Source organism: Macrotis lagotis, chromosome X, assembly GCF_037893015.1.
Source record: "Macrotis lagotis isolate mMagLag1 chromosome X, bilby.v1.9.chrom.fasta, whole genome shotgun sequence".
In the NCBI taxonomy this organism is placed as follows: Eukaryota; Metazoa; Chordata; class Mammalia; order Peramelemorphia; family Peramelidae; genus Macrotis; species Macrotis lagotis.
In genome coordinates, this window is record NC_133666.1 from 307,660,026 (window position 1) to 307,685,466 (window position 25,441).

Here is a 25,441-nt window from a genome sequence, read left to right on the forward strand (position 1 = left end):
GTAGAACAGGTAGAGATTTATAAAAATCAGAAGACTTTCTATCTGATATAGTTCCTTTTCCTATATACATTATTCAGGCAACCTTCATTATCTCAATTAAGCAATGGGATTCATTCTGCAAATGTGACATTGTCTGAAATATAAAGCAACCTCTTCCTAACAGAAGCTCAGCCTCATGACTGATATATAGGTCTGTTTTTGGAGTAAGACAGCCACAAAACCATGCAGTTTATGCGACAGCAAATTAGTAACCCACAGATAACAGAGTTCTAGCACCAAATGCTTTGGAGGCCATTTGTGGATTAGCTTTAAAAGGGGCTTTCTTGTGTAATCCCCCCCCCTTTTTTGGCAAAGTCCCATTAATTTTGTTGAAGGTTTTATTTTTTGCTGAAAATGCAGTAAATTTAGACAACTCTCTTGGAATCCTCCCAAAGCTAATACAAACAAGATACATATGCTTCTCTTAAAGTACCTAAAAATAAATTATTTGAAATCATTTAACTATATAAATTCCCTCTAAAGAGGAAAAGGAAGTTTAGATAATGAGAACAGCAATTGTGAATGCTGTTAACAAGGTAAAGTATTTCTGCCAGTACCAACTTTTCTATTTCATATTAAATTACAGGTTTGTATAGAATGTATGGGGTTTTCATTGCCAGCATGTAGAGAAGGGCCATCAAAGAACATATGAAAATGTGATCATTTTGACTTGAGCCTTTTTTGACTACTAAAATAAACTAAGGAAAAAAGGAAGTGAATTTCTTGAAAAGGCTATTTGATCTAGATACATTCATGAAGATGTAAGAACTGAAAAGTGGGGGGGGGGTCGCAGCTTGATGGTGGGAGTGGATGGAGCACCAGCCCTGGAGTCAGGAGGACCTGAGTTCAAAAGTGATCTCCGACACTTAACACTTACCAGCTGTTTGACCTTGGGCAAGTCATTTGACCCCATTGCCTTTGGGGGGAAAAAAGGACTGAAAAGGGAATACTTTTGCAACTTGATAAATTAAATATTAATGAGTTACTATGGGGTTTTTTGGTCCAAATATCTCTGGCAGGAGCCAACTTTTATATTAGTTTTCCTACTGAACCAAAATCTTCAGCACATAAATTACTCCTCAAGAAGTTAACTTTTTTGTGTACATTTTCAGATATCACAGTGACAATTGACCAAGATCACTAAGTCTTATTAATGTTACTATACATTACCCAACTTATAGGAAGTAACTTATACATCAAGAATTCTGCATTAAATCCATTAAATGAATGACAAAATAACTTCTAGCATTTAATTAATAACTGCTGACTCTTTGAATAACTTTGAATTAGTTGTTTTTTTAAATATAGAAATGTACCTTAACCATCCAATTTGCAAGCATTTATTAAGATCTACTATATGCTAGTTACTCTTCTAGGCACTGAGTCTAAAGAATGAAGTAATCCCTACTTGCAATGAGTTTATATTCTAATGAGAGACAAGCACATATTAAAAATATATGCAGCATAAATAGAAAGTGAGTGTAACATAATTAAGCATAAAATAGTTCGATAGGAAGAGCTGTTTTAGAGGAAGAGAGAGGCACTGAAGGAAGAAAGGAATACATTCCAGGCAAAGATATCAAGATAGAAAATGAGAGTTGCAGAATCTATTTATACAGAAGAGGGAGACTATTTTGACTGGAACAAAGTCCAAAAGGGAGTGTAGTGTTCCTTGTGCCTGTAAAGATAGATTCGTGAAAATTGTCTGGAACTTTCAAAGTTAAACAGAATAGTTTATATTTGATTCTGAAGGAATAGATTGAATAGGGGAGTCACATGATCAGATCTGCCTGTAAGATCACCTAGGCAAGAAATGATGAAGAATGAACCAAGGCAGAATGAGTGTGCATGCAGAAGGAGTTGTGAAACGGGAAACAGTAAGATCTTGATAGAAATCGATTCTTTTCAGCAATTAGTTATCAAGCAACCTAAAGGTTAAATATGTCTAAATTCCAAGGATCATACTTTTGGAAATCTGTACCTGAAATAATGTTTGAGATTGAATTCTGGAAAAAGATACTAACTTCCAACTAAGTAAATAGGTATTGAATTCTTTAGTATTCAAGGTTTACTTAACTTATTAAGCCCATAAACATAGATTTATTTCTCTCAGCATGGAGAAAACAGTATGTTTCATTGTGTGAAATCCGTATCTTTCAAGGCAGATAGATATATATAATAATCAGAAGACAATAAAACCTTGTAGAAGAAGGAATGTTGCTGTAACTTCAGGTTATACACTTGTTAATCTAATTTTGCATATCAATTACCAATTAAAAGTGTCCTAGACAGAGCATTACAATTTTGCTTCTTTTCAATTTTAAGTTGAAGTTCACTTTGTCTTTATTTTTCTAAATAGACTCTCACAAATAACATAAGGAAGTTACTACTCAACATTCAGCACAAAGCTGATATCCTATAAAATATGTTTAAATTCTAACTTTATCATTCTCAATGATGAGTATTACTGCAAACAATATTATTTCTATAAATTTAAAAACTATATCTAAAAATGACAAAGAAACTTCTAGAATGGACCTCTAAAAATTTTAGAGTTGTCACAAAAAACTATTTTGGGTCTAAGGGTATTTAGATAAAACTCCTAAAAAATATAGGTTGGATGATATTATTCTAAGAATAATAAGTGGTAAGACAAGGAATCAATATTTTGATATTGAAAGATTATAAGGACCTGCAAGAGAAAAGTTCCTGTTGATGTCAGCAAATTTATTAATATAAATATATATATATATGTATTCCTTAGTTAACAGTTAAGATGTCTCACCAAATTTTCTTAAATGCCCTCCAGATAGAAATCTGTAGCCCATCATCTTGATGATGATTGATTGTATAATTTCCTTTACTAACAAGTACTGCAGATGACAATATAGGGTAAAAAAATGTAGTTGAACTAGTTTTTACTGAAGTTTATTCGTTTGAGCTTTCATTTTTTAATATACAAAATCCTCACATACAGGTTGAACCTTTTTTTCAGCTTTATTTTAATCAAAGAATTAATTTCATTCATAGACCAATAACTTTTAATAGTAATTTTTACTCAAACATGACTAAAAACAGCTTTCATCTCTGGTAACTGAAAATGGTCTAATAAATTAAATTAACTTTGTAAGATGAGAACTGAAAAACAGTGGCATTTCTCAATTCCTATCAGCCCTTTTTGTTCCATAAAATTAGTCAGTATTTCAGCAAACAATGCATAGCTATTTTTTAGGAATAAGATGTAGAAACAGTGCATTTGTGCCAATAACAATAAATGCCATTAGAGGTATCAAAACCGAGAGACAAATTATATCTATAGTGTCTTTTTTATTACTGAAGCAACATAAACAGAAAGGAAAACTGTAGTATTTTAAATAAAAAGGTCTCATTTCTCACCTAAGAGTTTGTGTATACACACACTCATACACATGCTCACACAAACATATGGTCCTGTTGATGTCAACAGATGATCATATACATATATACTACCATATATGGTAATATTTTCCTTTGAAGAATTATCTAAGTGTTTAATTCAAAAAGTTCTCTTCTACATTTTTTCTTTCTTACACTCTGAATTTCTTAAATTTTATACATCTTTCTCCTCATTTCTCAACTTCTTCCCAACCTTTAGCCACACAATTCTGACAATTTGTATTTTCTTAAACCTAGTTTCTTCAGATCTTCTAAGCTACCATGATGGCTTAAGAGAGCCCATTTATGATTTCTACTCTACCAGTTCAGCAAAAAATCATATACATTCAGCACAGGGCAGTCAGCCTGCCATTTCTGAGACTTGCAGATGCTCATCATGTATTTCTGTAGATAATAACAATGAACATAGCTAAAGTGGTATATATCTCTTTTCCATTATTAATTATAGTGTTCTTTGCCTGAGTAGAATGATTCAGAGATACACTATATGACTTTGTTCCTTCCCCTTCTCCCAGTCTCCTCCCTACCCCCAGAGTATTAAAGCTAATTAAGGATAGTCATAGCTTCTAGATCAGTTGCAAGATCTATCTATCTGATTTCTCTTTTTTTGTGTGTTCCCTCTCATTCATGGAAGAGTAATATTAGGCGACTCTATCTCTGAGATAGGAAAACAACCTGAAAGAAAATTTTAATTCCACGCTCCAATTTAAGGATTCATAATGAGTTAAAAGGAGAGTTCTAGCCACACTTGAGCATAAACCAGGAATAAATCATTAATTTAATTGTTAATAACAGTTAAGGATTGTCAAGGAAGCTATTAATATGTTCTTCATCAGTTTGGCTATTGTGACTAGGTCACAATTTTCCCACAAATTTCCACTTAGTAATGCAAAATGTTGTTTATATATATTATCTTTAAATACAGTATACTCATTATTATTGATCATTACCATCTCTACCACTCCCCTCCCCAAAATCTTCAGTAAAATGGAGGAAAGGAATATCAGTTGTGTATGTATGTATGTATGTATATATGTATCTCCAGTAAGTACTTAATAACTCTAATGGCAGGTACTTAATATTTCTAATACTAAACAGCTAATAAACATTTCTTGAATAGTATTCTTTAAGGTTCCCATGTTTAATTTTACTTTTAAAAAATAGAGTAATAAATAGAAAAAAAAAGTATGCCAATCTATTCATTATGCTTTTAGCTTTAGCTAATCCCCCCCCAATTCATTTGCCCATAATGACGATATTATTGCTCACCTAGTGCTCATCTGATGACACTGTAGACAAAGTTTACAGATTGTATCTGCATAATTATATACAATAACTAATAGGGCATAAACATTTTGAATGTTGACCAGGATTGCCACATTGTAGAAAGAGAAATGGACTGGAAATCATGAACTTCATCAAGTGTAGACATAATAATAATTTGAATACATTTGAGGTGCTGTCCTGTGGAAAAGGGGTTGGACAGATAAACAGAATAGTTTGACTTCAGAGGGCAAAATAAGGAGCAATGGGAAAAAGGTGGAAAGGAGTCCAAAATTAGAATAGGGTGCCATAGGAAGGAGATGATAGATTTCCCCCTCCCATCCACCTTGGAAGTCTTCAGGAAAGGCTGGATGACAAATTTTACCATATGTCATAGAAATGGATATTCCTTTGAAGGAAGGGTTAAATTTTGTGATTCTTTCCCTATACAGTTTCACTGGCATTTGCTTAAATACTTAAATAGATCTGTGATCTCAGTGATTCAAGAATTCTTCCCAGTGTTGTAACTCCATACTGTGGGTGCTGATGAAAGTCTCCCAGCAAACTCATTTAAGTTGGTTCTGACTTTTGAGTTCATGTGCAATATGGATGCAATGCAAAATCATGGAATTCTTAAGATAATATGAAAATTCTTTGATATAATTTTACTGATAGTTGTCAATTAGCTGGATGTGCTATTTTCCAACTCCCTGCCAATATTTGTGTTATTTCTCCCCCCTAATACTTTAAACTTTTTATAACTATTTCAAGAAGAATTTGTAAGTAGATTTTTCTTTAGCATTTTATGACATTTATATGTTCTCATTTAAAATTGAGAAAATTGACATTATCTTCACTTTTACTAGAAAACATTCTGATTCATAGTTCTGGGGGGGGGGATTTGAAGAAGTCAAAATACCAGTTTTACATATTGATAGTTGTTACTGTGTTTTAAAAGGAGGGTAACAAAATTGATACTTTAATCCTTGATTTTACCAAAAGCATTATGCTTTTTTTAATGTGTCCAAAAGCCCTGATAGTCCTATGGTAATATAAATTTGTATTACAGATTATGCTCCTTCAAGCATAAATGTACGTCCCTAATACCTAATGTTAAAATACAAAATTGCCTAGACTAGATAAAAATGAAACAAAGTATTAAAATTAATAATGTAGCCTTCCCAACAATGTCTTTATTCTTGATTTAAATAAAAATGTAGGCCTTGTTTTATTTTATCTCTTAGTTGCTATTTGCAAGGAAATAAAAGTATTGCTCTAATTTTATCTTTATGAAAACAGTATAAATAATTTCACCTGGTTTATTTAGAAGGATCAGGTCAAATTTAAAATGCTATGCCTGATTCTGTTTTTATTAACTTTAATAAAAAATATTAAGTTATACTGAAAAAAGTCAATGCTTAATTTCTAAACTTTGTAAGTCATATGTCTTTTTTTTTTCCATTTTCCTCTTTTCCTTTCTTCCCCACCTCCAAGGTATTCTTTTAACTAACAAATTTGTTGACTTTTTCTGTTAATAAATATATGCATGCTTATATATTGTATGTATACATATCTTTTAGTATGTACTAGAAAAGTCAACAATTTTTCATTGAAAATAGGAGTTTTATTATTTTTATTTTTGAATTTACAATTTTTCCCCCAATCTCACTTCCCTCCCCCTACAGAAGGCAATCTCATAGTCTTTACATTGTTTCCATGGTATATGTTGATCAAAATTGAATGTGGAGAGAGAAATATATCCTTAAGAGAAAAAATAAAATATAAGAGTTAGCAAAATTGCAAACTAAGATAACTTTTTTTAAAAAATTAAAGGTAATTGGGGTGGCAAGGTGACACAATGGATAGAGCACCAGCCCTGAAGTCAGGAGTACCTGAGTTCAAATTTGACCTCAGACACTTAATAATTACCTAGCTGTATGGCCTTGGGCAAGCCACTTAACCCCTCATTGCCTTGCAAAAACTTAAAAAAACCCATAAAATTAAAGGTAATAGACTTTGGTCTTTGTTTAAACTCCACAATTCTTTCTTTGAATACAGATGGTATTCTCCATTGCTGATACCCTATAATTGTCCCTGATTGCTGCACTGATGAAATGAGTTATATTCCTTAAGATTAATCATCACTCCCATGTTGCTATTAGTGTAAAATGTTCTTCTGGTTCTGCTCATCTCATTCAGCATCAGTTCATACATATCCTTCCAGGCTTCTCTGAATTCCCCTACCTTCTGGTTTCTAATAGAACAGTAGTGTTCCATAATATACATATACCACATTTTGTTCAGCATTTCCCCAATTGATGGATATTCACTCACTTTCCATTTCTTTGCCACCACAAAGCTGCTATAACCTGGGGAATAAAATGTATGTTAAAAAACAGTACTTCAAGGGGGCAGCTAGGTGGCACAATGGATAGATCACCAGCCCTGGAGTCAGGAGGGCCTGCATTCAAATCCAGCCTCAGACACTTAATAATTGCCTAGCTGTGTTACCTTGGGCAAATCACTTAGCCCCATTGCCTTGAAAAAACAAAAAACAAAAAAAAACAGTACCTCAGGCTTAACTTGTGAAATTTAGAGGTAGCATGTAAATTTAATTTGAAAGCCTGGCTTTTCTGCCCTAGACTGATATATTCCATAGTCTCCTTGTATGTAGTAAAATTAAACATTGCAAATTCTATCTGCTATAAGAAGTATACACAAAATTAAAAAGCTCACTCTACAATTATACAATACTTTAAAAAGATAAACATTCAAAAATTATTTTTCTTGAAGGAGGGGATACAGTTTGAAATCACACAATTCTTCGGATAAAGGGGTTGATAAAGATTCTTTCAAAGTGTAAATTATAGACTGAACAATTCATTAGTGTACTGTTTGTTGTAGGACTTTAGTATTTATTAAATATTATTTTGTAATGTAGAAGCAACTTTGAAAAATGAACTTTCTTAATTTATTTACCAATATCTGTTTATCTAATAGTTTATAACATATGCCATGCTTAAAAATAGTAAACTCTGTTATCTTTAAAATTTTTATGTCTCACTTTAAGGAGGAAGAGATGGTCACACACTGGTATGTCTAGGACTTGAACCTGTGAACTAATAAATAAATGAATGAAGGAAGGAAGGAATAAATAAATGAAGCCATATAGCCTACCTCTCTTTAAAAAAAAATCATGCTCTTTCATATAATTCATTTTGCACTGTCTGCCCATTATTTTAAGTTAATAAAAATTATGTTGTGGTATCTGATTTGAACCAAAGTTATAAGAACAAGTTTTAGAATGTTCCTCCTTTCCTGCCCTGAATGAAACTTTTTTAACCACTCATGCACTTATCAGTTTTATACCACTTGCAGTCTAAAACTTTTAAAAATTCATCTATAATTCAGGAAATAGCATTAAGGCAATATTAGACATTGTCACAAGTTGATGAAAACCCTTTCACTTAGGCATAATTTATTTTAGAGATTGAATAAGATGTAATGGCCCAATTAAAAGCATTTAATCCCCACAGCTGTTGGTAAAAAAATTCAATTTTACTTTAAAATAGTTTTAAACATTGTTTAAAAGGTTTTTCCTCAGTAGATTAGTTGTGCTTTTTAAAAAAAGAAATTTCATAAAAAATTCTTCCATTAAAAACTGTAGATTTAAAAAAACTAATTGTTGTGACTTACTGCCATATGATAATTAATAGTTCTATTTCACATTGTAAAATTTTCTTTTCTTCTCAACTTATATATGAATATATAAAATAAAACTCATTATCTTTCCCAAAGTTGCTCTTCCTAATTATTCCATTTCTGTTGAAATCATCAGTGTCCTCCCTGGCACCCAACTTCACCTCCTTGTCTCTTCAGACTCAGACTATATCTCATCTCCAGAGAACTGTTTTTGATCTTGTCTCCAAATTTTGTCTTTTACATATCTTTTTCTCTATTTACATAACTACTACCCTTGTTTAGGCCCCCTCACCTTTTACCAGGACTACTCCCAATTGGTCTCCTTGCTTCAAGTCCTTTACCTTTCCAATCTGTCCTCCACACAGCTATCAAGGTAATATTTTATTTTCTCTTTTTTTTAAGGTTTTTGCAAGGCAAACAGGTTTAAGTGGCTTGCCCAAGGCCACACAGCTAGGTAATTATTAAGTGTCTGAGATTGGATTTGAACCCAGGTACTCCTGACTCCAGGGCGGTGCTTTATCCACTGCACCACCTAGCCACCCCTCAAAGTAATATTTCTAAAGCACAGATCTGAACTTGTCTCTCTGCTCAAAAAACTCAAGTGGATCCTTAGTTTTAAAAGTAGATTCATATTTAGTCTACATACAGTGATTCTAAAACCCCCATAGGTCAGCCCTTTATAATCTGATTACATCCCTATCATTCCAGGCCCCTTTAACTTTCCTAGCTGTCTCCTAGTTGAACTAGCCTGCTTTCTCTTCCTCATAGACACCCTGTCTCCTTGACACAAACTATCCCCCCAACCTGGAATGAACTACTTCCTCCCCTCTGTGTTGAAGCACAAGCACCATCTCTTTGGGTCCTTTCCTGTTCCTCCCCAGCTGCTTTTATTTCTACCCCCAGCATAGAAAGTATTACCACTCATTTATTTTGCATATATCTTATATCTATTATATTTCTACACATGGCTTCCCTGACATAATGTTATCTTCTGAAGGGCAAAGGACTGTTTTGGTTTTGGCTTTGTTTTAGGATAGCATATACTTAAGAAATATTTGTTGATTGACTCATTGAACTATAGAATTTTAAAGCTGAGAGAGATTTTAAAATTATTTAATCTCATCCTTTTATTTTACAGATGAGAAAACTAATGTCTAGACTAGAGGTTCAATGATTTAATTAAGGTCATGAAACTAGTAAATGACATAAGTAGGATTAAAACTCAATTCTTGGCTGGGGGGCAGAGCCAAGATGGCGACAAGAAGGGGTCGAGTCTTAGGAGCTCTTGGATAAAACTTGAAACTAAGGACTTTAACTAAACTTTCGAGAGACAGAACCCACAAAGGGACCCAGAGAGGCAGTTCTCCTACTCAAGGTAACCTGGAAAAGAGCACAAAGGCTCTGCTCCCCAGGGCTGGAGGGGCAGCCGTCAGAGGGGTGGCCTGCCAGAGCGAAAGAACTTCAGCCTCCTGGAGGCAGCCCCAGGGCACTGGGAGCCATGGCTCACAGCAGCAGGGGAGTCTCCTGAGCTGCACCCCAGGGAGCACCGGGCACAAAGTGGAGGAACAGCGGGGGACCTCTGCCAGAGCGAGCACGTGGAGCCCAGCCCTCAGGGCACACAGCCAGCAACATGGTCTTTCTGTAGCCCAGATCTGGAAACAGAAGCAGGCGCAGCCTGTAAGCAGGAGCCCCCAGGGCATGAGCCCATTGAACCTAGGTAGGGGAGTGAAGAGAGACTTGCAGAGCTCTGTCCTCTGCCCCTGGAACAGGACTCTGGGGCTCTGACCACATTCAGACACTGATCACAGTCTAGGCCCCCCCACAGAACAGCAGGGCCCCCACCCCCCCTTAGCCCCATGGCAGAGGGGGGCACTTATGGTCATTCACAGACCAGGAGGGAGGACAGAGCCTCACACACTGAGACCCTTGTGGGAGTGTCCCAAAAGCTCAGGAAGCACCCCAAAACCAGGCCCAGGCTGGGAAAATGAGCAAGCAGAGAAATAAGAGGGAAAACCATTGAGAAATATTTTGGATATGAGCCCAAGAAGGATCAAAATACTCAGTCTGAAGATGAGGAAGCACAAGCTCCTGCATCTAAAGACTCCAAGAAAAACAGAAATTGGGCTCAGGCGATGACAGAGCTCCAAAAAGACTTTGAAAATCAAATGAGGGAGTTGGAAAAAAAACTGGGAAAAGAAAAGAGAGAGATGCAGGAAAAACATGAAAATGAAGTCAGCAGCTTAGTCAAGGAAATCCAAAAAAATGCTGAAGGAAAATAGCATGCTAAAAACCAGCTTAGGTCAAATGGATAAAACAGTTCAAAAAGTTATTGAGGGGAAGAATGCTTTAAAAAGCAAAATTGGCCAAATGGAAAAAGAGAAAAGAAAACCCTCTGAGGAGAACAAATCCTTCAGACAAAGAATAGAATTCAAAAAAATGAAAAATTAGAAGAAAATGTGAAATCTCATTGAAAAAACAACTGATATGGAAAACAGACTTAGGAAAGATAATTTAAAAATTATTGGAATACCTGAAAGTCATAATCAGGAAAAGAGCCTTGACATCATTTTCAAAGAATTACTACAGGAAAATTGCCCTGATATTCTACAAGCAGAGGGCAAAATAGAAATGGAGAGAATCCACCAATCCCCCCTAGAAAGAGATCCCAAAAAACCAACCCCTAGGAATATTATAGCTACGTTCCAGAACTCCCAAGTCAAAGAGAAAACATTACAAGCAGCCAGAAGGACACAGTTCAAATATCGTGGAGCTGCAGTCAGGATCACACAGGACTTAGCAGCAACTACATTGGAAGCTCGTAGGGCTTGGAATATAATATACCAGAAGGCAAAAGAGCTTAGAATGCAGCCAAGAATGAACTACCCAGCAAGGCTGAATGTCCTCTTCCAGGGAAAAAGATAGACTTTCAATGAACCAGGGGAATTTCAAATGTTACTTTTGCAATGGCCAGAGCTGAACAGAAGATTTGATCTTCAGATACAAGATTCAGGTGAAGCATGGAGATTGGAGGAGAGAGAGAAAATATGAGGGACTTAATGATGATGAACTTCATGTATTCCTGCATAGAAAAATGACACTGATAATACTCATATCAATCTTCTCAGTTAATAGAGCAGGTAGAGGGAGCTTTTATAGTTGAAGCACAGGAGAAAGCTGAATTCGAAGATAAAATATGGTGTAAAAATGGAGTCAATAGAAAAAAGGGGAAATATAATGGGAGAAAGAAAAAGGAGAGGGGGAATAGGCCAAGATATTTCATATAATAAGTTTTTTTTCTTTATTACAATGAGCTATTGCAATGATATGGAAGGGGGGAGGCAAGGGGGAATGAGGGAACCTTTGCTCTTATCAAAGGTAGCTAGGAGAAGAAACAGCATATATACTCAATGGGATATAGACATCTGGAGTAAGAAGGAGGGGGGAGCAGGGGGAAGGGGTGGGATGTGAATAAAGGAGGAGAGGATGGACCATGGGGGGGATAGTGGTCAGATATAACACATTTTCTTTCTTACTTCTTGCAAGGGGCTGGGATTGGAAGGCCTGTCCAGGACCATAGGGCCAGGTGGATTCTGGGCCTAAGGGGTGGTGTGGGGGCTCAGGGCTTCTTGGCCCCAGGGCCAGGGATCTGTCTGCTGCGCCACTCAATGACCCTACAGCAGAGTCAGAGTGAAAGGAGAAAGAAAATATAGTACATGGTAGTGGAGAAATAAGAAAGGAGGGAGTTGCGATCAGTAATGGCAACGCTGGAAAAATATGGAAGCAACTTTTTCGATGGACTTCCCATAAAGAATGCGATCCACCCACGACAGAGTTGTTGGTGTTGGAACAAAGACTGAAGCACATTTTTTATTACTATTATTTGGGGGAGGGTGCAGGGCAAATGGGGCTGGGTGGCCTGCCCTGGGGCCACATAGCAGGGTGATCTTTGGGTGTCTGAGGCCGGATTTGGACCTGGGTGCTCCTGGCTCAAGGGCCAATGCTCTGTCTGCCACCCAGCCACCCCTACTATTATTACTATTTTATTTTATTTTGGGTCTTTTTTTTCTTTTGGTTTTTTGCAGGGCACTGGGGATCGTGTGGCTTGTATGTCACACGGCTGGGTGATTGTTGGGTCTACGGGGCTGGATGTGGGCTCGGGTGCTCGTGGCTCCAGGGCTGGTGCTTCATCCATTGAGCCACCTGGCCATACCTACAATTACTATTATTTTTTTAATTTTAATTTTTTTTCTCTCCCCTTTACTTTATCGCCCAAGCAAGTCTATACAAGTCTATATTCATGGGGGAGGGGTATTTTGTTTACTCTTAAACAAGAATATTTTATTAATGTAAAAAAACCATTTGTACAAAATGAGAATTAAAAAATAAAATAAAAATTTAAACTCAAAAAATAAAAAAAAAGATGCCCATCAGTCAGCCAACAAAGCATGTTAGGAGAATGCTGGGTGAACTCTTGGGGAGGCTGGGGGCTACCTTGGGCAGGCCTCACAGCCGCTTTCCAGCTCCTTTCCCAGGGTCGCCCAGCTACCTCATCTACAGAATGCCCACAAACAATCCACAGTAGATGTGGCAAAAATCACAAAGAACAAGCATCTCCTTAGCAATCCTCCCGAGGGTCCACAGGTAAACATTCCACATGCATTCCACATGTTTTAATGGGGGGGGGGGGCATTTTTCTTATTTAGGGGAAAAAAAGACAATTCTGATCTCTTTTGAAAAAATGAATTTTCAAGAAGACAAAAAAAACTCAATTCTTCTGACTTCTCTAATGTTTCTTCCTCTGACTTTGTGCCTGATTCCTTCTGGTGGGGCACAACATATCCCTAAGGAAAGTGACTTGACATCTCAATCTGCTCCAAGGTGACTTAATTCTCTCTGTGCCAGTACAAGGCTGGCTACTTTCCCAATTTCTTGATCAGGATATATAGGGCAAAAAGGAACAACCTTCCTTTTGACTTCCTATCTTCTATCTTTTGTAATACCTATCCCTTGATGGAAAAGGAAGATGAAAGTTGGTAGAGAATGGGACTTCCTTCTCCTACATTGCAGATTTGACTTTCATCTTCTGCTGTGCCCTTTCCTGCTTAATCTCCATCCTTTGGAAGAAAGAAGAGCAGTGAAGTGGGACCCCCCCATCTGATCATCTAGCTATGTGCCTCCCATCTCATACTATACTTGCCTTCAGCCCAATTTTTTGGGAACTGCAGTGGAACCTCACCCAAATTCAATGATTAACATTTTCACACCTGATTATATCCTTTATCTCCCAGTGATTCTATACTCCTATAGGTCATCCAAATCTCATTCCCTACCTCACCTTACAGTCCCTCTTCTCCCCTCTTCTTCATTTTCTAATATTCACATGCTTTTTATCATGATTTCCTTCACTTTTTTCTTGCTGAGGTAGCCTTACTGACCTTACTCTTTACCAAGGTTAACTCTTCTACCTACCCAAGCAATCCCATTCCTTCCCCTCTCCTTCATCAGATTGCCCCTTCTGTCATTCCTTCTTTATCTCTTTTTTTCAATCTTTTCCTATCTATTTTCTTATTCCTTACTGGCTACAAATTTGCCCATGTTTCCCTCATCTTAAAAAAACGCTCACTTGATCCTTCCATCCCCATATCCTTCATCTGTTTGTGGCTAAGCTATAGCCACAGTACAATAGCTCATTTTCTCTCCTCTCATTCTCTTCTTAACCAATTACCATCCAGTTTCCAATTTTTACCACCAATAACTTAATTGTGTTCTCTCAGTTGTGAAATCCAGTGACCTTTTCTTTAATCAGATTAACTAAAGGGTTACCTATATTATTGAGGGAGGTTTTCCATAAAACCAACTCCTAGTTTTATTTAGAGATCTAAAATTTCCCCTAAAAACTGCTTTGGCTGCATCCCATAAATTTTGGTTTAATGTCTCAATGCTGTCCATTGTCATGGGTGAAATTAATGATTATTTCTATGATTTGTTGTTTAACTCACTCCTTCTTTAAAAATTAGGTTATTTAGTTTCCAATTCATTTTTGGTTTATCTTTCCATGACTCTATATTTCATGTAATTTTTATTGCATCATGCTGTGCAAAGAATGCATTTACTACTTCTGCCTTTCCTCATTTGATTGTGAGGTTTTTATGCCCTAGTATATGGTCAGTTTTGGTATAGGTGCCATGTACTGTGGAGAAAAAGGTATATTCTTTTCTATCCCAATTCCCTCTTCTCCAGAAATCTATCATATCGAAGTTTTCTAAAATTTTATTCACCTTCTTAATTTCCTTTTTTATTTTGTGGTTAAATTTATCTAGTTCTGAGAGAGGGAGGCTAATTAGAGTTTTGCTGTCTATGTCTCCCTGCAATTTGTTTAGCTTCTACTCTTAAGAATTTGGATGCTATACCACTTGTTGCTTATATATTTTGATAATGATATAACTTCATTGCCTATGATGCCTTTTAAGAAGATGTAGTTTCCTTCCTTTTAATGAGATCTATTTTTGTTTTTGCCTTGTCTGATAATTCCTTCTACCTTAAAAGGGACTTAATCCCTTCAGAGTAATACAGAGCATTTTTCTAGAAGATAGAAGACCTGGGTCTTAGTCTAAGGATTCTGCCACTATCTAATTGTATGATTTTTTTTGTTTGCTTTACTTCTTTTCTTTTTTGGTTTTTGCAAAGCAATGGGGTAAAAGTGACTTGTTCAGGGCCACACAACTAGATAATTTTTAAGTGTCTGAGACTGGATTTGAACTGACAGGGCCAGTGCCCTAACCACTGCACCACCTAACTGCCCCCTAGTTGTATGATTTTAAAATCACTTAACCTCTTTTGAACTCAGTTTCCTAATGCACAAAATAATGGAAAACTAGATGATTTCTATGTTTCCTCACAACTCTGTAATTAACTTCCTTATTTTTATGATATCCCTAATTACTTTATTCTGAGTTCAGGTGAAATAGGCCTACTTTTTTAAGTCAAAACTGACAACACAATTACTAAGTTTATTGAAAAAAAGGACTTGAAGTCATTAAATTCTTCTCCTAAATGATCTTTCTAGTGTTGTTACATATAAAAAAACTGTTCTGAATCTTTCTAATTCCTTTTTATTTTAAAGACCACTTCACTTAACCTATAATATTTTCCTTTTGTTTTCAAAGGCACAGGACCTGAATGTGATTGAGGAAGTTATTCGAATGATGTTAGAGATCATCAATTCCTGCCTGACAAATTCTCTCCACCACAACCCAAACCTGGTATATGCCTTGCTTTACAAACGGGACCTCTTTGAACAGTTTCGAACTCACCCTTCATTTCAGGATATAATGCAAAACATAGACCTGGTAAGTATGAACAGAGCTCACAGTCATTTACAAGAAGTTATTTTTAAATATTTTCGGACTACAGTGAAGATTTGACTTAGCAAACTTTGATCAGAACTACTTTCTAGTCACTTTTCAATCCTAGAAAAATAAGAATGATTTAAATTTTACCATGTAGTATTTTATCCTTTATCTGTAAAATCTTTTTTAAAATTTTTTTACATTTTATTTGTTTTTTCAACTGCATACAATAGTAGTTTCTACTAATCTTTTTCTTTGCAACATTTTGAGTTATACAATTTTTCCCTTTCTCTGGTCTCCCCCCTAACCCTCCCCACAGAAAGCAATCTTATATAGATATAGGCTTAAAATGTATTTTCTTATAACACTTTAGTTCAATCAAGTAGAATCATGGTTTCTAGATCTTTTTTCCCTGCCCTGTCTACATATTCACCCTTTTGGGGTTTTTTCTTTTTTCTTTTACTTATATTTAAATTTCTTATTTTTCTATCTTACCTGGCCCTTCTACAGCATGTAAATTACTGTGTTTACATTGGTTGTCTTCCTTTATAATATCTTCTGTTGTTGCTTTTATCCATATGAGCTATAGAACAGTCCCCCCACTCCCATGTGAAAAGCACTGAGTTAGATAATACAGAACTGTAATAAAAGCTATAGAAAACACATATTTTCCCCCAAAGGTTTCTATTGACCTTGGGATTTGTGAACCAAATGTGTTTTATATTTGATAGTAATAAGTGAATCTTTTTTACTGTTAGTCCATTAGGCATTAGACCAGGCCCTTGACCTGTAATTGTAAGAAAACCGTATGGTTACCAAACAGCAGTTTTAATAAAAGTAAGTAACAAGGGAAATGAACCATAAAGAAAGAAATATGTTAAACATGTTACAGCTTTACAACAAAGACATTTGTTGTCTACCAAAATCGCTGAAATATAAATTAATATGTTTACCTAAAAACATTACTATCCTAAGAGTATTCTTTGGATTTGAAAGTAATCTGATGTCCAGGGAAAATTTTCTCAACTTTTAGAGACCTATTTTTAATAGACTTTCCTCCCACCTCATGTTAGTTAGGTATCTAATTTATTTTGAATTACTTCTTTTCCTCACGGAAATGATCCTAAGATTGTTAGGTATTTCCTTACCTTTGTGAATTGAAGAGATTAGCAATATGTGACTTGTGTAATGGGGTTCTAGAGCATTTGGACAAGTGCTAAGATGAATATTATGGCCAAGGTAGCCTGTTCTTCTCTGCATCATAAAGGACTATTATTTACCTTGACTTAGCAAGAACCTGAAATAACTCTGACTTTTAGACAATCTCCTGTACTGAGTCCACACAGAAACCATGCTTCTGATCCTTCACTTTCAGGAGTAACGTTTTCTGTTTCTAAAATAGGAATAATCCTATTTATCCATATTAAAGGATTTCAAGATCCTGATATGGAAATGCAATAAACAACCCTAATCAGGTCCAACTTTTATTGACTCCCTGAAAAGCTTTTCCATCCAAGCTGTAGAGACATAAGAGAAAGAAACTTGTATGCATCATTTAAAGAAATGGCATAAGAAATAACAACTCAAGAATAGATTTTTCTGTCTCAATAGTCAGAGGAAAAGAGAAAAGTGTGTTATTTCCCCTTCCACAAATATTGTTTCCCATCAGTATTTCTCAAAAACTAGTAATGAAATTATATTTGTTTACTTTACTTTCATAATTCATATACATATGCTGTTACTTATGCCAACTCCTTGGACTATATCTTATGTTTTCAAATTATATTATAATTCCTCTGTCAATAGTGAACTCTTGGACATAGATACACTGAAGAGATAGATATATATATATATATATATATATATATATATATTATATAATTTTCCCCATTTAATTGAATAGGATTAACTACTGGCAAAATTCTAGCCTTTCTTATGTAGTTTATGACATTTAATATAATAAAAGAATTGTAAGTGAAGCATTGTGATCCTAGATCATAAATTTCCTCCATCATGAATATATTTATCAGCTGAATGATCTTTTAATTCCACCCACATTTTACCACTTATTGAAGTAAAAAGTGATTCCTACTGCTCATATTAAGGAACCCTCTTATTTTAAAATTAGTCATTAACTATTCATTCTGTTTCTAATACTTGGACAAGTCTAAATAAATACATTATCTTGAATACTTATATCGATTGAATGATCTCTTAGTTTCACCCACATTTTGCTCTTTTTTAAAGTAAAAAGTGAATCATACAACTCATAGTGCTCTATTTTTAAGCCTAGGGTTAGGAAACAAAGCGTTTGTTAAGCATACCTACTATGTGTCAGGCACCAGGCTGTCACAACAAACCTCTGAGGTAGGATCTATTATTATCTCCATTTTTACAGTCAAGAAAAGTGAAGCAGGCTGAGATTAAATGACTATTCTGGTAAGTGTCTGAGACTAGATTTTAACTCAGGCCTTCCTGACTTTAGGCCCAGCACTCTCTCCACTGCCTTACTTAGTTGCTGCCTCATAAAGACTAAATGTAGGATTTGATTGGGTTTTTGGTGAGAAGCTTGTCTATCACTGCAGATCAACTTTCTTTCTCTCTCTCTCTCTCTCTCTCTCTCTCTCTCTCTCCCTCTCTCTCTCTGAAACTTATAGACTTTTCTGTGATTAACTGAAAGATTAACTTGTCCAGGATTACACAAAGCCAGAATATATCAGAGTTTAAGCATGAACCCAGGTTTCTTATCTCTGAGATCAGCTCTCTGTCCTCTATACCAGGCTGCTTTTCTTGATTTCTAAATTAGTAATAAAGCATTCATTCTATTTTAACTGTTTTGAAAAATATATATTGATAAGTTCAAACAAAATTATGCACATGTATATTGTCTATAATCAGTTCAGAAGATAGATAGATAGATAGATAACACAAATTAAATTTTGCTCAAGGAAGCTAAATCCAATGTAATAAAGCAGGCACTATTTGCTTTTTTATGCCCTTGTTTGCCCTAGTTCAAATCAGTCTTGGATTCTAAATTAGCCTCTTATTCTAGATTTTAATACTAATGATGTATTTGCTGCAGAAAATTATTTCCTGCATAGTACACGAAACTAGCTGTAGATTCTATAGCATTATCGGCAAATCTCCAGACTCAAAACTGTTTTATAGTTAATGATATCTTTCTTTGGAAAAGTGAACTAAAATTAAAACTCCAAATTTTTTATTTCAACTGAACTTGTTTTTTTCTGAGGCAGCTGATAAAAAATTGAATCTAGATTCAAGAACTGAGTTCAAACTGGATTTTCTAGCTGTGTAACTGCCTCAGTTTCCTCATCTTTGAAATGAAAGTAATAATAGTAACTACCTCCAAATTTATCTTACAATTTGTTTTACAAATAAAATGTGATGCTATTTTGTAAACTTTAAGTGCTAAAGATGATTGTTTCATTTTTATGCGTAAGGAACCAACTAAATCAAAAAGTGTTGGTACATTTTTCTTTGTTCTCCTAATCTCATATTTCTGTTCTGTGTATATATTATTAATAGATTTGAGATAAGCTGACCACCTTAATAATAAAGCAAAAATAAAATAGAACTTGGTATACAACTATATTTAAATGTTTCACAGGAGGCTAAGAATGGACTTAGAATTTTTAGGCATGCTCATATCTGCCTTGACCTTTACAAATCAAAAAATGCCATGCAGTTGATGAATGGTATTTTGGGCAATGTGCTATAGGACTGTAGAAGAGCTCATGTGATTTTCAAAAAGCAAAACAGAACAGAATCTACATATTATAGACTAGTGAGTTGAGCTTGACTGAAATTCCTGAGCATATTACAGGATTGTTATTAAAGAAATGATTAGTAAAAATCTAGAAAAGGAGTCATTGATTACAAAGTCAGAATGACTTCATAAATAACAGGGAGATTAACCTTATTTCATTTTTTGAGAGCTACTAAATTAGTAGATTATAAGAATACTATAAATTCAGTTTATCTAGATTTTAATAAAGCAATTGATGAAGTTAATACCATTCCATTATTATATAAAAGGTATATTTTGGCTAGAAGTTAGTATAATTAAATGCTTTCTTAACTCGTTGAATTGCCTGATTCAAAGAATAGTCATAAATAGTTCAAAATCACCATAGCAGAAGTTTTCCATTGGAATTCTTAAGGGATCTGTTCTTGGCCCCATTAATGAGGAATAATAGATGGAGAAATTGAGAGAGAGAGAGAGAGAGAGAGAGAGAGAGGATGGATGGATGGATGGATGGATGGATGGATGGATGGATGGATGGATGGATGGATAGCAGAACTTATTATAAGCTTACAATGTTTATCTAAATTATGGATACACAACACTAAAAAAGATGACCAGCACACAGTCAGGATACAAACAGATTCTGACAGATTAAAAACAAAGGGTTGGATAAGAACAAATTCAACAGAATTAAATGTAAGACCCTATAGTTAAGTTGCAAAATATCAAACACATATAAGACGAAAAAGCATGCCTAGATAACAGCTTGTCTGAAAAAAGATCAAGGAGTTTTACACTTAGTAGGATTCAGCAATCTCATGTGGGAGCTAAAAATGTTAATACAGTCCCTGACTGCATCAAGAGACAGAGTTTTGAGGAACAGCAGGATGATGGTCCAAGTAAACTTTCCCCGGTTGACCACAAATAGGATATTTTGTTCAATTCTGAGAGCCATAGTTCAGGAAGAAAATAATTAAACTATGGAGTTTTCAGGGGAACACATCTAGGATAGTGAAGGACCATAAGTCTGTGTCATAGGCAGATAGGTGAATGAACTGAGAATATTTACAGTGGAGAAGAGAACTCTTGAGGGTTGGAGGGACGGGGATACATAAGTGAAGGGCTAGCTTATGTAAGAGAAATATTTGACCCTAGAGAATAAAATCGATGGATGAAAGTTGCAAGTGTAAAAATGTAGTTTTGAAGTCAAGATACCTTCCTAACAATTAGAACTATTCAGAAAGGGAATGAGATGCCTCAGGAATTGGTAGATTCCTCCTCACTGGAGGCCATTAAGCAGAAATTGGATGAATACTTCTCAGTTCTATTATAATGAGGATACCTTTGAGGTATGATTTGGACTAGCTAGAGATTACTTTCAATTCTATGAGGCTGCGTATGGAAAACCATTGAGGCATCTTTTCAGCTAAACCCCTCAGCTCTTAATTTTTAATCACTGCTAATTTGACTTTCTTCAAATTTGTTATTTTATAAAGTAATATCAAGAAATCACGCCCAACACCCAACCACCCCTACTATTATTATTATTACTACTGTTTTATTTTATTTTGGGTCTTTTGGGGGGGGGTTGTAGGGCAATGAGGTTGGGGTGGCTTGCATGGGGTCACACAGCTGGGTGATTGTTGGGTGTCTGGGGCCGGATTTGGGCTCAGTTGCTCCTGTCTCCAGGGCCAGTGCTACATCCACTGCACCACCTGGCCATACCTACAATTATTATTTTTTTATTTTAATTTTTCTCTCCCCTTTATCGCTTATGAAGGTCTATATTTTCTTGGGGGGAGGGGTATTATATTTACTCTTAAACAAGAATATTTTAGTAATGTATTAAAAACATTTGCACAAAATAAGAATAAAGAAAAAAGAAAAAAAAAAGAAATCACACCCAAGAATCATGAAATGTAAATAAATGGTCATACATCTTTATGCAGACATCCTTTGTTGGCTCAGTAGATGCTACTTTCGTGGAAGTCCAGTGTTAATTCCACTGAAAAGAACACTTCAAAAATGTGAGGAATCCTTACTCCCTTCTAAGCAGAGAAGTTTGATTGTTTATTCCTTTGTTCCCAGACAACTATCAGTTGCAGTGGCATTGCTATAATTGTGTTAAAGTCTTGGTTGATGCAACCTGTTTGTTTTTACCAGTCATAACTTTAAGTTGCTCTCTGATGTCAGCCTTAAAAATTAAGTCGGCAAATGTGGTGACCAGAACTGCCCACAATGTTCCAAGTACAGATTTATCATCATTTTAGATAATGTTTTCTTGTTTGTATTCAAGATTTTGTTGCCTATTTTAGCCATAGTAGCGTATTAGGCCAACAAACAATAATGCCTCCACATACTTTCCCTGTACCCTGAGCTCTTCATTCATTCAGTATGGTTATTCAACAAATGCTTTAAGTCCTATGCAAAACAGTCTTTTAGGTACAAGAGAAACACAAATTTGAGATAAGATGGACTTTCTGTCCTTATGGACATGTCTAAATGTTGTTGTTTGAGAATGACATGAATGATATGCATCAAACTATATAGTAATACAGAAGAGATCCATAATCAATTTGGTCTGACCATCCAGATAAATAAAAACAAGTGAATGAAGAATGTCTTGTGGCAAGATCATGAAAAGTACTTAGATAGACTGCCTCCAGAACTTACTTATCAAATAGATATGACTGAGATAGTATAAATGGGCAAAGTCTAGAATTTAACAGGAGGAAAGAAAGCAGGACAGATTGCCTTCAGGAAATTGACCTCAAGCATTTCCCACAAAGACTTATTTTCTGGATATCAGTATTCAACCTATACAATAGTATATGTCTATGAGATATCAACACAACAATATTTGAAAAATTGAAAATAAGTATAACATAGAAGGCATTGGAGAAGCATATGGTTGATGTGAACTGACAACAACCTAAAATAAATGAAAAATTTCAAAAAAAAAAGAGGAATTTTTTTAAAAGTCAACAGAGAAATATATGATAGGGAAAAAACCCCTATGACTGTTTAAAAATTGACTACAAGAAACAGTAAGTGCCCAACCTGAGGAATTCCTTTATATGACCAGAGAAAACAAGGAAGGCCTCTAGCATATTTAAGTGGAATACAGAGGGAGGAAGAGGGAAAATCATAACTTGCATTGTAGGAGGAAAGAACCAGATCCGTAGTCTAGAGAGCACTGAGAAATAAACACTGTTCACTGCAAGTTCATTGGATTGTTAACAAATGTATTATGTGAAGTCCAGGAAGAAAAGTTGTTATTGACCTGGAAAGGGGAGTGAAAGGCAGGAATCTTGGAAGTAGTACTAGGAGATAAGTTTGGAAAGGTAAAGAGCTACCAGATTGTGGAGGAACTTAAATACCAAGGATCTGTGCTGGTTTACATTCTTAATGATTTCTTTATAAAGGCACAAAAGATATATTGCTCCTCAGATTTGCAGATGGATAGCCAAGATAGACAGAGCTAGCCTAGAAGAGCAGACTGGAGGTCATTTGTGAATGATTTTCAATGCTAAATATTTTTTATTTTATAAGAGAGGTAATAGAGAGCCACTGGAGCTTGTTGAGCACAGGACTGATAGAATCATCAAGTCAAGGATGACCCTGAGTTGTTAACTTGAATAACCAGAAAGAATAATTGTCAACCAGCATTTGTTGTTCTCTGTCAGGCAAAGCTTGAAATAGTCCCTACTCATAAAGAATTTTACATTTTAACAGGGGAGTCAACAAGTGCATATGTTAGAGTATAAAGAATAAATATACAGTAGTTCAACCAAAGTAGTTTGAGAGGGAGTGCTCAAGCATATTTAAAAAAATCCAGAAAGGTAGCATAGAGAAAGTAGAGCTTGAGGTGCTATTGCCTTTGACAGAAATTGGAATGTTAGAGGTGAGTTTGGAAGAAGAAATCTGAACTCTCTTCTGAGTTTGAGATTCCTAAAGGACAGTTAGTTGAAAATATATAATAAGAAGTTAATGATGTGGGTCTAGAATTCTTAGGTTATCTATTTAAGAAGTCTTAGGGAGGGAGAGACTTTGGAATTTAAAATTTGAAAAAAAAATGTTAAAATTGTTTTTGCCTGTAATTAGGAGGGAAAAATAAACTAGAATAGAAAAAAGAAGAGCAAGAATATGGAACTGAAAGTAAATAAAATGAATGAAAAAAAAAGAGGGAGGCTAGGTGGCACAGGGAATAGAGCACTGGCCTTGGAGTCAGGAGTACCTGGGTTCAAATCTGACCTCAGACACTTAATAATTACCTAGCTGTGTGGCCTTGGGCAAGCCACTTAACCCCATTGCCTTGAAAAAATCTAAAAAAAATGAATGCTAAAAATATAGAAGACTGAGATTATACTTCACTTTTTTGCTGAGTCCCATATTTAACTAGATGCTTAATTACATTTCTAATACTTAGTGGATGAAACCTAACTTAAGAGTGTGCAATCTAGTGCAGAAGTTTGTTTTGTTTTATCCCAAGTTCAACATGAGCCAATAACCAATACAGGTGACCATAAGACTCTTGAAGTCCTAGACTCTTTTTTGTAATGTGCTGTTCCAAACTACTGAGATACTAAGTTTCCAATGTGCTCAGTACTACACAGTACCCATTTTAACCAACATTTATTAAATAACACCTCATAGTCTTCAATGACTGCTCACTCCTCCCATATTGCTTCTCAATAGATGTCTTCACCTGTGCTTCAAGCATCTGGGGATGGCTGTCTTGGAGAAGAGAAGGATTGGGGCCATATAATGATTGTCCTTGAGTATCTGAATGACTATAATATAGAAAAGGATTAGACTTGTTCAGCTTGGTCCCATAGGGCAAAAATTGGACCCAGTGACTGAAAGTTGCAGAGACAAATCTAGGCTTAATGTCAGGAAAAGCTTGTAACAATTAGAATCGAAAAGTGGAATTTAGGAGGTAATGGGTTCCCTCACAATAGAGGCCTTCAGTCAAAAACTGAATCACAACTTGTTGTATGTTGTTCTAGTAGTAAATTCTTGTTTACAGACAGTTTAAATAGATGATTCATAAGGTATTTTCCAACTACTGAAATTTTTTTTTTACTTTCTGAACCCCATAACTTTATTTATTATGGCACAATGGTACTCTATTACATCATATTCCAAAATTTGTTTAGCTATTCCCCCAATTGATGAAAAGGTCTAATGATAACAAAAAATGTTATCATTAAAAAGTTATATAAATATTTTTGTATAATAAGATCTTTTCTTTTTCATTTTTTGGGGGTAAAAGTCCCAACAATAGTATTAACAAATAAAAGATAATCACAGAGGGAAAAATCTAAAGGCCTTTCTTAGGCTTTATTTTCCTTGATCTTAGTGAAATCTTTAATGCTATTGAGTACCCCTTTCTCCTAGATAATTCACCTCTCTTGTCTTCTGGTCATTTTTCTTGGTTCACCCCCCCCCCATATTTCTCACGACTCCTCAGTCACTTCTTATCATTTCTGTGAAAATATTAAAAAATTTCTATGTAATTTCTATATAACCTCTCCTCAAGTTTCACATAGTTAATTCCCTGCTGAATTTCTCTTCCTGGCTACTCCACTAGCACTGTAAGCACAAGAAATCCAGAACAGAATTAATTGTTCTATCCAAAATATGCCCCTTTTCCAAATCCCTTTTTCTGTTGAGAGTAGCACTGTCAGGGCAGCTAGGTGGTGCAGCAACCCTGGAATGAGGAGGACCTGAGTTCAAATCTGCCTCAGACACTTAATAATTGCTTAACTGCGTGACCTTGGGCAAGGCACTTAACCCATTGCCTTAAATAAAAATTTTTTTAGAAAAGAGTAGCAATGTCTTCCCATTTATTCATATTTATAATCCCAGAGTCATTTTTGGCCTT

General features: G+C 35.3%; 1 protein-coding gene across 3 annotated transcripts in view; it reads left to right on the plus strand.

Moving 5' to 3' along the window:
• DYM (dymeclin) overlaps nucleotides 1-25,441 on the plus strand; it is a 619,494-nt gene that overhangs the window by 506,665 nt on the left and 87,388 nt on the right. For all 3 annotated transcript variants that reach the window (XM_074206163.1, XM_074206161.1, XM_074206162.1), the window contains one exon: nucleotides 15,606-15,788. In XM_074206163.1, coding sequence (XP_074062264.1) covers nucleotides 15,606-15,788 — 183 coding nt within the window. The remainder of the gene's footprint in view (nucleotides 1-15,605; nucleotides 15,789-25,441) is intronic.